Consider the following 14,735-nt stretch of genomic DNA (forward strand, 5'->3'; position numbering starts at 1 on the left):
CTGAGGGCAGGGAAGAGATAAAAGAGGCCAATAGTTGATGTATTTTAACTCTGGGACACTTAATAGACTGCCATTGAGCAGAGACAAAAAAACATTCAATCTACTTTGTAAATGTTTAAATATATTATGTAAAACCATGGGATATTTAAAAAAAAGTAATTTTTAGGAGTAGGAGGATAAATACAATTGTTTATCTCCATCAATTTCTTTTCACCTCATGTTCACTTTAGAGTAAATGCATGGAAGAACACATGTGAAAAACTAGATGAGACTTTCACAAGGCCACACACATATGTAATATTAAACTTCCTGTTATTGCTCTGCTGCTAATGTGCGGCTGAATGAAGTGCACAGCGGGGGGTGTCTTTTGTCTTTGCCTTGGCAGTGTGACTTGGGGAAGAGGGCTCTGTATACAAAAGAACAAACAATAATAGCTCAGCAGGATGGAACGTGGTCTCAGAGGGGCACAGTTAAAATGTCATCAGTAATTTTACATTTAATTAAAAAAGGTTAATCTTAAAAGAGCACCTGTCCTGGGCTACCACCTGAATTTTAAATTTGGAGCAAAGAAACTTGGTGTGAATCTACCAGTCACATACCAGCAGATCTGACAATTTAAGGTGAAACTAAAGTGGAATAATTAATACAAGTTTCTTGTAGATTTATACATACTGTATGTACAGCCAAACAGAATGCTGTGCACTTCCAGCCATTTACATGTGAGCAGGGGTGTCAGCCTGCTGTAATCACATGATCAGTTCCAGATAGTGGATGATATAATGGTGTCCTGGCCATTCCATTCAATGTATCTATAATTTGCCATAAATGAAGGGCTCACTGTAGCATGTTCATGGGAACATTAGATTACTATACAATGCTTCCTAATAGAGACAGTCAATGAGGTGGCAATTTTCCAGCTTGTGTGCAGTTTGAATGCATCTTGGAATTGTGCTAATAAAATGAAATTCCTGCTGATTTGGATTGGTCCAATTTGCATTATATTTGCATTCAAGCCAGAACAAATTACCATCTCACTGATCATTCCTAGTTCAGGTCAGTGCGGTATTAATAGTAATAATTCACTGTTGCTTGTATTGTAAGGAAGTAGATTTGATTAGAAGAACATAGCTGCTGTATAAGAAAATCATTGCAATCTTTCAATTCCAAGTCCCCGTAGCTGTGAATTTCCAGCTTAGACTACACTTTTTAGCAGCTGCACTCTGCTTTACAGTACTTACTGTCCACGTAATTAGGGGGACAGAGCAGGAACCCTTGTTACTTATTTGTAAATATGGACTACGTGAGTGACTTCAGTAGGTTGTGACACACCCTTCTAGGGTTTTCTGAGATAAAGTCTGTAAGCTGCGCACACGCGGGACTATTGTCACCCGACAGGGAGTGGGACACATTTCATTGGAGGCTGTGCAGACATGACCCTAGCCAGCAGGCTAGCAGCGTGTTCTGTCACTGTGGAGAGTGATGGAGGGATGATGTGCAACACACAACGCTAGTGTGAATTATCGAGTCATGCTGCAATCAGGCAAGATGACCCAGCATGCTGGAACTCTCGCCAACGTGCCAGAGCCTCAATAAACCCACTCTTTAGCGGGTGCCTCGGCCGAGTTTAATCTAACGTGTGTATGAATCTTTAGTAAAGGATGCTTTTCTACAGACATATAAATGCAAGGTACACAAGCTGACTGACTAAGGTTTGCCAAGTCCTTGCAATGCACAGACCTAGATGGGGGGGATTTTCACAGTAACCAGTCAGAAGTTGCTGCAACATTTAATGTATTATATATTGCTGATTTCTTCATTAACCTACAGATTAGTTCTCTCCCTTCTTATAGAAGACCCAACTGAAGGGCAACACACCTGACCACACATACAGGCATATAGGAGACACGCATGCACACAATGCAACTAAATAGCTGGAAATAATTCACGTGATGCCTTTCAGGCTGCAGAATAATCGCCATATACACTGACAGAGATCTACAATAACACATCAGTGTGAAGATGTGGCTTGTGAGGAGAATGAGACATATTAGGAGGAAAGTGTTTGATTTTTATTAAGCACATGGATTGATTGATGTAATATCTGAGCTGCTCACTTTGATCTCTTTTGTCATCTGAATTTCCAGGCTCCTCTTTGTAAGGCTGTGGTTTGGAAAGAAACCTTCTGTAGAGATTAAAGAACTCCACATATTTTTTCCTTTTTTCTTGTAGTAAATCTCCCACCCGCCCAACAAGCAAAGCCGTGGGGGTTCTCTGCTTTGTATGAAGCTCTGCCCTGCTGGCACCTTCTGTGTCATGATGTAAGCTGCTACACTCGCGGACCGCTAATACAGCTGTGTACACATCCAACCTTTCACTCCCAGTGTGCTGCATGTGAGCTCTGCCACTTCACAGGCACTGTCCAGGGGAGCATGGCAAGGGCACAGCTCCAGCATCCACACCCTACAGGGATGCGGGGCACACAGTATTTTTAATTCCAGGAGGAGGTTGTCAGATGCTGGCAAATACATGCTTAGATTTAATGTAGTCTTCTTCCATGTCAAAATGACTGCAAAAGAATCTTGAGCACATGTCCAAATGTTTTAAAGCAACAGATTTAACTTAATGCAATCATGTTCTTCCTTTTCCATTCAATAAAATAGATTGCATCTGAATAAAAATGATCACACTCTTGTCTTAACTGCTGGATTGTACATAGATGTGATTATCTTAACGGATGGAATTATTACAAGTCACCAGTTTCTAGGGTTTCCTCAAACATATATTGGAGTTTGAAAAGTTATGCTCATGGCCCAACTGTGGTCATACTTCAACATTTCAGACTGAAAAGGATAAAAGCCCCCTTTACACTTGCAGGGTAAACCTGCGTTGCATTACATAGGACGGCAAAAGCAATGAAAGTCTATGGAGAATTTCACACTTATTGCGGTCACTTGCTATGCAGCAGATGCAGTCACTTGCTATGTGCAAGGGCAACAGCGCGTTACCACAAGCATGATTGTGGTACTGAAAGTCTATGGGCGGCACACGTAGTGTAAAAGACAGAGTGCGGTGCGCATGCGTGGACCGACGGAAATCCCAGTGATGTACTTTCGGCCCATCAGGGAGGACGTCACTGAGCAGGGGGCAGCGTTATGTATATGACCCTGTCGGCGCATTCTGCTGCAGTGTCATATGATTGTTGTTTTTTGTGTTGTGGTGGGATGTGGCAACAGCATCGCATCCCAACTCAATGCAAAAAAAAACATGTAAAACAGGCCAAAAGTAACTACAATAATTCAAATGTATGTTTCACAGATAGCTGCTACAAGCATTCCCAAGCTTTCTGATTCCAGAGTGTAATATACAGTAACGGTACTATATGCAGTATATCTCTGCAATTAGTATTTTATGCTGTTTCAGCTTCCAGAAGTTTGACAGATTTGTTTCTAACAAGTTTTGACTTGTGTTTACCAGTGTAAGTAGTCTTCAAGCAGCATGACGAATCAAAGCACTTGTATTAGATATATGTGGCTTAATCCCTAGCATTCACTGACTAACATTTATTGGACTATTATGGATGGACTGTGTTGCTGTCTGTATGTAACGTTGTTCTTACCATTGCTTGTACATGTAAATGGGTGAGAGAGCTGAAACTGGAAGTGGATTGTCCTCTTTTGCCTGGAAGACTGTCCAGCTGCAGTCATTTTTTTAAAGTAAAAGATGTCTGACCCTGCCGCACGCCTCTTTGATCGGTGTCCCATGGCCAGGAGCATTTTGCACTTGCACAGTTCGTAAAGAGTTGTAACTGCACATGCAACAAACGCTCCTGGCTACGGCAGTGCGATCAAGGAGGCACACAGCTGGGACAGCGCATGTGCATGGCGGCAAACGGGGCAAGTGGCGGCACAAAAGAATCGACCGTCGATCCATCAAGTTGATTCGATCGCTTGCAGGTTGGGGGCTACTGTCGTTATCAGCCGCCTCAGCTGACTTTCATCATGCGTGTGTACAAGGCTTTGGACTGCACTGTGACACAAAGACTAGGACGGTACTGTGGCTCAGAGATACACTAGGACTGCACTGACAGAGACTAGGACTGCATTGTGACACAAAGACTAGGACGGTACTGTGGCTCAGAGATACACTAGGACTGCACTGACAGAGACTAGGACTGCACTGTGACACAAAGACTAGGACGGTACTGTGGCTCAGAGATACACTAGGACTGCACTGACAGAGACTAGGACTGCATTGTGACACAAAGACTAGGACGGTACTGTGGCTCAGAGATACACAAGGACTCTAGGACTGCACTGACAGAGACTAGGACTGCATTGTGACACAAAGACTAGGACGGTACTGTGGCTCAGAGATACACAAGGACTCTAGGACTGCACTGACAGAGACTAGGACTGCATTGTGACACAGACAGAGAAATTGGTACTGCCCTGACAATATACTTTAGTGGTTTCTGCAGTACCAGTCTTTAACTGTATCTCTTCTACCTGTTTTTACAATGTCACTGAGGAACAGGTGCTGCTGGTTCTCTCTCCCCTCCTCCAGTCCATTTAGTGATGATGTTGTTGTGTTATCAGTGGCGATGCTCAATGAGGTGTTAATAATTCCCAGCTGTTTGCAAACTGAATGCAGATTGAATGCAGCTTTGAGCTGGGCCAGTCAGATGCACTTCCTGTCATTTTTGAATGACACAAATCCAAGCTGCATAAACTATGCATGCAAGCAGGAATTATTTGCATATCATCGACAGGGTCGGTTCATAAACTTTCTGCTGCCAGAAGCAAACTTAGAGCTACCACCACCAAGAAAGCCTGATCATTGATCAGCAGTGACCTATCAGAAAGTCACTGCTACTGTTCAAGTGCAGTGATTGTCCCAATGATAGTGCCGTGGCCCCGCTTGCGAGACCATTGGAACCAGTTAGCAAAAGGAGCAGTGGGCAGCTGTGATTGGCTGGTCTAGTGCCAGCACCCCCGCCTGATTGGTCATGTGCCAAAGCTTCCCTTCTGACTGGCCATAGTAAACTCTCGCCAGTGATGCGGTAGCATGTCTTGATAAGAGGTATATATCGACACCTTTCCTGCTTATGATGTCATAAGGAAGGGCAGCAGGTGCCACCAGTTGAATGAGGATGGGGATGTGTGAATGAGGAAGGTAGTGTGTGTGCCAGTAAGGCAGGTGCCAGGTGGCCCAAACTGTTTTTTTTGCCACCTGAATCACATGATTCAGGTGGCTTCCTGGTAGGTCTGCCCTGATCATCGACCAGCTCTTGACATCCATAATCACTGTAGAGGGCGTCGGGGGTCAGAGATTAGGGGTAGAAAAACCATCTGAGCTGAATTCAGAGAGTTCCCAGGTGTTTTTATGGAATAGGATCTAGTGGGAAAACTTTATCACCCAGAGTGACTAGATACAGTTCAGCCGTCACTTTAAGTGAAATTTAATAACTGAAATTCAGCTAGCTGGAAGGTGTAATGGTTAAGGGCTCTGCCTCTGATGCAGGAGACCAGGGTTTGAATCTCTGCTCCGCCTGTTCAGTAAGCCAGCACTTATTCAGTAGGAGATCTTAGGCAATTCTCCCTAACATACGAAAAAGGTGAAGCGCTCAGCAGCATTTCCGCATACTAATTGTCAAAATGACAGATAATGGATCCCAGCATTGGTCTCTTAATCCCTACAGTAACACAGTACTAGATATCATACATGCACAGCATTAATGGTAAGAGGTAAACAGTCCACCTGTAAAAAAATTCAAAAAAATTCAAACAATAACATACACCAGCTAATTGGCTTCCACCTGAAAGATAGTGTATTATTAGTCCCCAAGTTCACAAGGAATATCGCATAGCACAATAAAGTCCACAATGTATATCCCCTTGACACTTAATCCCACTTTTTTGATTCCACCGATCAATTTGAAACAGCTGAAGTACTCTTACCAGCAAGTATGGCTGATTGAATTACAGACCAGCAGACAGGGCATATATATCTCTTTGTAGTTGCTTGGATTCAAAACACCTTCTTCCTAGGTAGTACTCAGAAAAGACAGGGACAACATAGCGTAATCCAATTTCAGTAAAAAGGACCAAACCACCATCAGTGTTCCCAGCGTGCCTCCAAACGTGTGCAAACACCACAGTGATAGAATGGGAGAAATGCACGCTCACCTATTTCACTGGCTGATCCTGTAATTGACCAGCTATAAGCGCTTTCTCATCTGACGAATCCTCAGAGTAAGCCCAGACCTTTAAAACTCAAGAGACATTGCTCCCATAGCGTAATTCCGTTTAATATATAAAACATTTACAAAGTATTGCACTCACATGTGATAAAAGATAAATGCGCATATAAATATTTAGTATGTCCTCACCGCCGCCACATTCATTGAGCGTCTCCACACACCGCGCCTGAGACCCCGCCCTGCCGGTTTCGTCATATGACTCATCGGGGGCAAGGTCCATTTTAATATGTATAATTAAAAGTTAATTTTTAGTCCTTAGTATAGGATCATATCTGTGTTATTTCTTCATCTACCCAATCACATTTCAGCCTTTGTGTATCAAAGCCTAAGTAATAAAAGTTTAATGCTAGGAGGACACTATCGCACTTAATGCAAGTCAATAGACCACATTCTTTACAAATCGCAGGTCTCCGTGATTTATATGTTGGATATTTTTGCATACAATGCTTTCCTGTGAGGTAAAAACACATGCGTTTTGCATTCATTTTTTTACATGTCGCTGTATCCGTCTTGCTACTATAGCAGCCAAGGTCCATTTTAATATGTATTATTAAAAGTTAATTTTTAGTCCTTAGTATAGGATCATATCTGTATTATATATCCTAAATCAGGCTTCTGTGTTGTTTTAGGTAGATGAAGAGTCAAAGTGAAAACAATCTTTCTTTATTGCATTTATCGTTTGCTTGAGCTTCCCCTGGGTTGTAATGTATAATAAATGCATAACACAGTCCACCAAAATGGCCTTTACAAGTACAGCCACTGGGAGAGAGAGGACTAGGCAGAGGAAAAGGAATGGGGTTTCAATGATCATGACTATTCATAGTACAAATAGAGCTGATGATTACCACTGCAGTACCAATGAAGAGCTAATGCTGCAACTAGCAGAGGACACCATATCGTGCCCCACGACCAAGAGCCTAGGTGCAGTCAGAACCTCTGCATGCCCTATTGCTAAACCACTGAATAATGGCAACCCTTAATCCCACAGCACTGTACTGCAATGATCAATATATACACATCGTTGTGTTGGCTCTGAGGTACATTAGGTTCCGTTATAATAATGAGAGCTATGCTCTACCAGACAACGTGCATATTACAAATGACTGGCGACAAGGTATCATGCATTGCTTTAACCACAGTGTTAACCCACCCTAAAGACCAGGCCATTTTTCAATAATTTGACCACTGCTGCTTTAAGGGCTCGCTGCAGCGCCACATATGTCAGCACACAAGTAATTGCCCCCCCCCCCCTTCCTTTTCTCCCTACCAACAGAGCTCTCTGCTGGTGGGGTGTGATCGCTCCCCCAATGCACTGTATATATATATATATATATATATATATATATATATATATATGTTTGCTTAATTCTGTATTATACAGCCTATGACAGCGGATCACCCCCGAGCCTCTGGAAGGGACAGCCAGCTGTCTCCAGTACACTGCTGCCATGGATCGCAGCGCTGTACAAGTTAATTAGACGGCTATTTTGACACTGGGAGGCTACCAAGCGATCTCCTGCAATGGAGGCCCCAAGGACCTTACGCCAATTAGGAGGTCCTTGGGGCTGCCGCGGCGTGCACGCCCATCAGCTTGATGCAGTCGGCAGTAGGTTAAGGTGCCAATTTTGAAATCCATTGCGATGTGCTATGTGCTGGAATATACAGATTGTCCAGCAAGCTCATGGTGAACCAGAACTCCCAGGAGGGTGTAAGGGGCTGAAATCTGAATTTGTAAAGCATCTGTATTTATATTGTTGTATGCTGTTTTTCAACTCTGTATGCCAAGCCCAATTCCGGGCACAACCCAGCCGTGCTTGGCGAAATAAATAAATTATTCTGATTCTGAAAGAGATCAACAGCCTCCTTACTAAAATGTTATGCAAAACAGAAGTTTACCTTCTTAAAACAGAAGGTATTTGCGATTATACAGGTTGGAGTGAGTTTCTGAGGTGTCCCCTTACACACTCTTAGGGGTTCTGGTTCACCATAAACTTGCTAGGTGATCTGTAACTCAGGGTGCTTCAAGTCCTACCCCATACAGCCATATACTATGCCATGCACTGATGAGGATTGACCAATCCGAAACATTCTGTATGTATGTTGGATTAGTTTGGCTCTGTATTATTAACAAGCTGACACATCATTGCATTCCAGCAGTTCTGGAGGTGTGTTTATCTTTCAGGGACAACAACGGATGATTTGCATATTCAGCAGTGATGCTCTGGGAGACACCTCAAAGTCCACTCCACCCTGAATTATTGCAAATACCTTCTGTTTTAAAGGATACCACAACTGAAATGTGACATAATGAGATAGACATGTGTATGTACAGTGCCTAGCACACAGATAACTATGCTGTGTTCCTTTTTTTCTTTCTCTGCCTGAAAGAGTTAAATATCAGGTATGTAAGTGGCTGACTCAGTCCTGACTCAGACAGGAAGTGACTACAGTGTGACCCTCACTGATAAGAAATTCCAACTATAAAACACTTTCCTAGCAGAAAATGGCTTCTGAGAGCAATAAAGAGGTAAAAAAAGGGGGAATTTCTTATCAGTGAGGGTCACACTGTAGTCACTTCCTGTCTGAGTCAGGACTGAGTCAGCCACTTACATACCTGATATTTAACTCTTAGCAGAGAAAGAAAAAAAGGAACACAGCATAGTTATCTGTGTGCTAGGCACTGTACATACACATGTCTATCTCATTATGTCACATTTCAGTTGTGGTATCCTTTAAAAAGGCAAGCTTCTATTTTGCATGCTGGAATATGGGAGGTTTGTAGACTGTCCATATTCCACAGCGCACAGAGAGTACAGATTCCAAGATAGCAAAAGTGCTAGTTTAGTTTTAGTTTCGGAAATTTAAAAGTGCAGTTTTGCTTGAAGGTACCGCCAGTGCTTGGACTAGGTCCTCTAGCATCTGAAGCAAGGTTGCTAAAGTACTCACCCAACACTCATACGATATTGGAGTTTGTATTGTGTAACTTTAAGAAATGTACAGCATAAGCAATGTGTCATTGCGGTCAATGCACTAACTGCCGGCAGTATTACTGTTACTACTGCCAGCAGCGTACCACACATTACGCAGTTAGCTTGACCGGTGGTACATGATTAACTGCGAGTGTTACTATGGTAACGCATGTTATGTAAGATACCATCATAAATAAAGGTTACAATATCAGCTTTGGTGCATTTCTGTTGCAGAAGATGCTGATGTCTCCTACTTCATACTGAGGTCAGAATAGGGTGTGTCTAGAGTTGGGGGTTGGTAGCTCATCACCTGACTTATCACTACATTTGGGAGAGGACAGGAAGTACTGCAAGAAAGCAGAAGCATTCATATTTTAGCTTTAGAAAATCCCCTTTCTCTGTGTAGCCAGAATGTCTGGAACGTGTACAGATCCTTTTTACTGACCTTGGACAGAGAAACCAACGAGTGTGTTTTGTACTAACAAAGGAAACACAATCTTTGTAGTTGATTTACTGATGTGACTAATACATCTAACAGTGTTATTTAATAAAAAGAGCAAAGTGCAACAACAACGAGTGACGCAGCTGTAAGCAGAACTGTTTTATACCTCAGGTCAGTAGTCTGAGTGTTCCAGACACTTAAGAGTTACTAATCTGTCCTGAAGAACACCGGAAATGCCCTCGGGCTGAATACAGCACAGGCATGGCAGAAAACAAATACAGAACATAGAGATGATACATGACATCTACTGCGTAGGCACAAATCCACCTATTTCTCAATATACTGTACTGTATAGGGGTGTCAGTCAGAACAGAACTGTCAGTGAGACCGTGCCTGCACTACATGTATCACACATACATACATAGGTAGTAAGAGGAGGCAGGTTTGCTTTTATCTATAAGATTTATTAGGCAGACAGATGCTATAACAAGGCTAATGCAAAAACTGGGGGAAAAGGAGCAGGTCCCAGAGCAACATATCAAGATTGTTCCTTTTTTTGTAAGATGGACTGTGGACTGATCAAATAAAAGTTAAATGAATGAATCAAAATGTTTAATTCTTTTTTTGAAATCATGGACACTGGGCCCTGGGTACTAAAGAGGAGAATAATTATCTGGCTAATTATCAGCTCACAGTTAAAAGGTTAGCAGCTGAATGTATGGGGGTGCAATAATGCACATGGCATAGGTAGTTTACACATCTAGGAAGGCACCATTAACCACTTCAGCCTTCAGTGTTGTTTCACCTTATGCATCTGAGCAACTTTCACCTCCCATTCATTCGCCAATAACTTTAATCACTACTTATCACAAAAAATGATCTATATCTTGTTTTTTTCCGCCACCATTTAGGCTTTCTTTGGGTGGTACATTTTGCTAAGAATTAATTTATTATAAATACATTTTAACAGGAAGATTAAGAAAAAAAATGGAAAAAAAAAATCATTTCTCAGTTTTCGGCATTATATTTTTAAAATAATACATGCTACCGTAATTAAAACCCATGTATTTTATTTGCCCATTTGTCCCGGTTATTACACCATTTAAATTATGACCCTATCACAATGTATGGCACCGATATTTTTTATTTATTTTTTACCACAAAAATTTTGTTTAGCTATTGGGGAGTGTGGGAAATAAGGGGCTAATTTTAAAAGTAAAATAATGTCATTATCTGGAAATTTTTATTTCCAGATGTAGTTTTACTATTTGGCCACAAGATGTCCTCGCAGCTCACTTCAGTTTGCAGAGAATTAGTACGCAAAACAGAAGTGATGTGTGGTCGTGACAGTAGGGGCTTTGTGAAAGACGGAGCCGTCTTTCATATGGGGACTAAGATCAATGAATGGGAACTGTGTTTCCATCCATTGAACTCTGGGCTAACGGAAAGCGGCGGGAGTGCCTGGGGGCACGCGCGATCGCGAACGCCTGTCAGCGGCAGTAGTAAAGCCTATCTGGACGGAAATATCCTTCCAGATAGGATTAAGTGGTTAATAATGAGTGATGTATACATGTTTTGGAACAACATCTGTTGTTGGCTAGACATAGACTTTTTCAGGAAGGCCTTTCTTATTTTTGCAAGTATTACAGTAGCATGGCTGCATAGAGTCCTGCTTGCTGGGCAGAGTCGGAGGTGGATGCAGCCAGTGTGCAGATGCACAGTCTGCGTTTACTTTACAAGCTCATTTTTAAACTGTTGGATTGTAAGTTTGATACTTTTTAGTTACTACTTTATTGAAGATTCATGTACTATAATGCTTTAATAGAGCTGCAATGAGTGCGGAGAGGATCTGTGGATGCTGCTGTTGCCCTGTAATCAGACAGCGTGGTGAGAAGGTGGGTGCATGGTTGGCCCCTGGTCATGGTAGTGTTTGCAAAGAAAGGATAGTTCATTCTAATGGTGCCCATACATGGTATATTTTCCTTTTTTTTTCGATTATATAATTTTGTTTGATTATTCCCTTAGATCGAATATAAAGATTTTTCCAACATGTCCAATCAGATTTTTATTGAAAAAATGGGATAATCGATTATTTTTTCTTGGTCGAAAAAAAGATTCTTCAAAACTTTTATTCGATTTAATTGTTTTGGTCAAATAAACAGGAAATTTTAACATTTTTATTGCACCATGTATGGGCACCGTTAGACACATCTTTGGAGGTGTGGTGGTTGTTACTAGTAATAATGGAGTAGTGTAGAGATCCCCACAGAGGACGTACAGATCTGTGAAGTGGAAAAAAGTCTAAAGACTATCAAGGAGCGCAGTGTCCATAAACCTACATTTGAACGTTTGGACTTTCACATCTGCTACATCCAGGAGATACTAAAGTGTCTAATACTATAACCGTTAAAAAGAACCCGAGGTGGGGTTCTCACAACAAAATCCCCATACAGAGCCTGGCTCTGCCTATAGAGCCCAGCCTCTGTTGCTAATCAGATCCCCCCTAAATCCCCCTGCGCTCAGCCAGACCCCATAAATCTCAGCCGCGCTGCCGACACGCAGTGTGTCAGCAGCGGCTGTGTTTAGCTTCCTAACGTCAGTCTCCGCTCTCACCCCGCCTCCTGTATCGCTCCGGTCCCCGCCCACGTCCCTTCCCTCCACGCTGATTGGAGGGAAGGGACGCGGGCGGGGACCGGAGCTCTGCAGGAGGCGGGGGAGCGTGGAGACTGACGTTAGTAAGGTAAACACAGCCGCACAGTGCGGCTGTGATTTATGGGGTCTGGTTGAGTGCAGGGGGGATTTAGGGGGGATCTGACTAGCAACAGAGGCTGGGCTCGATAGGCAGAGCCAGCCTCTGTATGGGGATTTTGTTGTGAGAACCCCGCTTCGGGTTCTCTTTAAAGGCCTGTTCACACTAAAAAATCTGGAAGCGATCGTGAAAAATCACAGCAAAATCACAAAGTGCAGCATGGAACACTTTTGCACTCACAAAAACACTGCAGTGTGAATAGGGAGACACTGCACTGATTATTTGCAGATCGGCAAACGCAGAGGAATCACTTGTGGTGTAAAACAGCCCTTGAAGTGAACTTATTAAACTTATATCTGGTGATTGGTGCATAGAAGTAGTAACATATCTGTAAAAATGATGACCTACTGACTCATGGTGGCTCAAACAACATGAATACCTTACACAGTGAATATCAATCATTTCTTGAACTATTTTCTATTTCATAACTTCTCACTCTGCAATGTATTGACTTATCACACACACACACACACACACACACAAACACACACACACACACACACACACACACACACACACACACACACACACACACACACACACACACACACACACACACACAAACACACACACACACACACACACACACACACACACACAAACACACACACACACACACACACACACACACACACACACACACACACACACACACACACACACACACACACACACACACACACACACACACACACACACACACACACACACACACACACACACACACACACACACACACACACACACACTCTCTCTCTCTCTCTCTCTCTCTCTCTCTCTCTCTCTCTCTCTCTCCTATATTTAGATAAAGTTCCTCATTAAACCTTACATGACACCTTAGGGTGCCTATACTCATTATAAAGCTTTGTACTCAAGGTAGCCGGTTAGGGTAGCCGAACCTAGCATATGTACGGCAGTCCTGATGCATTGGCAAGAGAATCGGCTCGCCAAATCATCTCATCATACATCAATGAGCGCTGCATAATATGTTGGCGCTTTATAAATACAATAAATAAATCAAATAAATTCTCAGTGCATGCTGAGACTATTATTCTCCTCCTTAACCTTCTCACACCTTTGTGCACTGTGCTGTCAATCCTACCCCCCCCCCCCCCCCCCCATAGCATTATAACACGTTGCTGGCCTTGCCTAAAGCAATATTTGATATTTTACAGTATATGTTTTCCACGACTAACATGGGACCACACTTGGTTTGAGATAAAAGAAATGAATTGGCATCCTTGATGATTTGTCAGTACTTGAATGTACAACTATTTCAGCAACGTCCACATATATATTATGAACTGAGTAGTAAATGTACAGCAGTAGCCTGCTGTAGAGGGCGGGTTGCTTCAGTGTTTGCTTTAGAGTATGTGTAAAGATCTGTGTGGTCCAGGTGAGTCACTCTGCAGAGTCAATGACTGCTTATCACGCCTCACACACAGTTATGTTTTTGTTTTACAGTTACTGGAGCTGTGTGGGTCAGTGAAAGACGATGCACTGAAAATCATATCAGCTTTCAACATCCCTGATAACATCATCCAGGCCCCCATCGCTGGCATTCCCAACCCAAGAGCCCAGTGGGCATATTATCCCCAGCCTCAGCAGGAAGAAGAGAGCAAAGTGCCAAAGAAAATCACTGCCAAGCTGTAACTGTGTCCAAACGGATGGTAAAGCAGGAGAAACAAATCAAGCTCAGTGACTCAGAGAAAATGTCATGTAATCTTACCAAATGCAGGAAATTGCTGATTTACCTTCATAATGAAGACCTGATCCGTTCTTGATATTGAATACTGAGACAATAAGCACAGCTAACAATGGAATGAAGAACTATAAATGTGGGACTTTTAATTTTTTTAAATAAGTATTTTTTAATAATGTAAAAATGAAGAATGATATGAGGATGATGTGATTGTCATATTATAAATATTGTAACTATAAAGACATTTTATGTAAAAGTTCATGTGATGAGAATGCTCAGTCCTGAATAAATGTAGATGTGATTTTGGTAATGATATAAATCTGGAAACAGCAATTATTTTTTTGCAATTGGTAGTACTCTATATTTCACAAAATCTGTTGCCTGTACACAAAATCATAATGAAATTGAGAGATATTAACTTACTGACATTCCCCAAAACACATTGCAAAGTCACTATTTATACTACGCTGCACTACTATCATACTGTTATGACATGTCTGAAGGTCTGCGAAGCCTTCAGCAGCAATAACAACACTTTGACACCTTTCTGAAAC

The 14,735-nt window shown here is 42.2% G+C and overlaps 1 protein-coding gene across 1 annotated transcript in view; it reads left to right on the forward strand.

The window, feature by feature from the left end:
* The window catches only part of ACOXL (acyl-CoA oxidase like), a 486,411-nt gene extending 471,921 nt beyond the window's left edge, over positions 1-14,490 (forward strand). The window contains exon 19 of the mRNA XM_068232279.1: positions 13,944-14,490. Coding sequence (XP_068088380.1) covers positions 13,944-14,132 — 189 coding nt within the window. The 3' untranslated portion in view covers positions 14,133-14,490. The remainder of the gene's footprint in view (positions 1-13,943) is intronic.
* The last annotated feature ends 245 nt before the right edge of the window (positions 14,491-14,735 follow it).

This window comes from Hyperolius riggenbachi, chromosome 4 (assembly GCF_040937935.1).
Source record: "Hyperolius riggenbachi isolate aHypRig1 chromosome 4, aHypRig1.pri, whole genome shotgun sequence".
NCBI lineage: Eukaryota > Metazoa > Chordata > Amphibia > Anura > Hyperoliidae > Hyperolius > Hyperolius riggenbachi.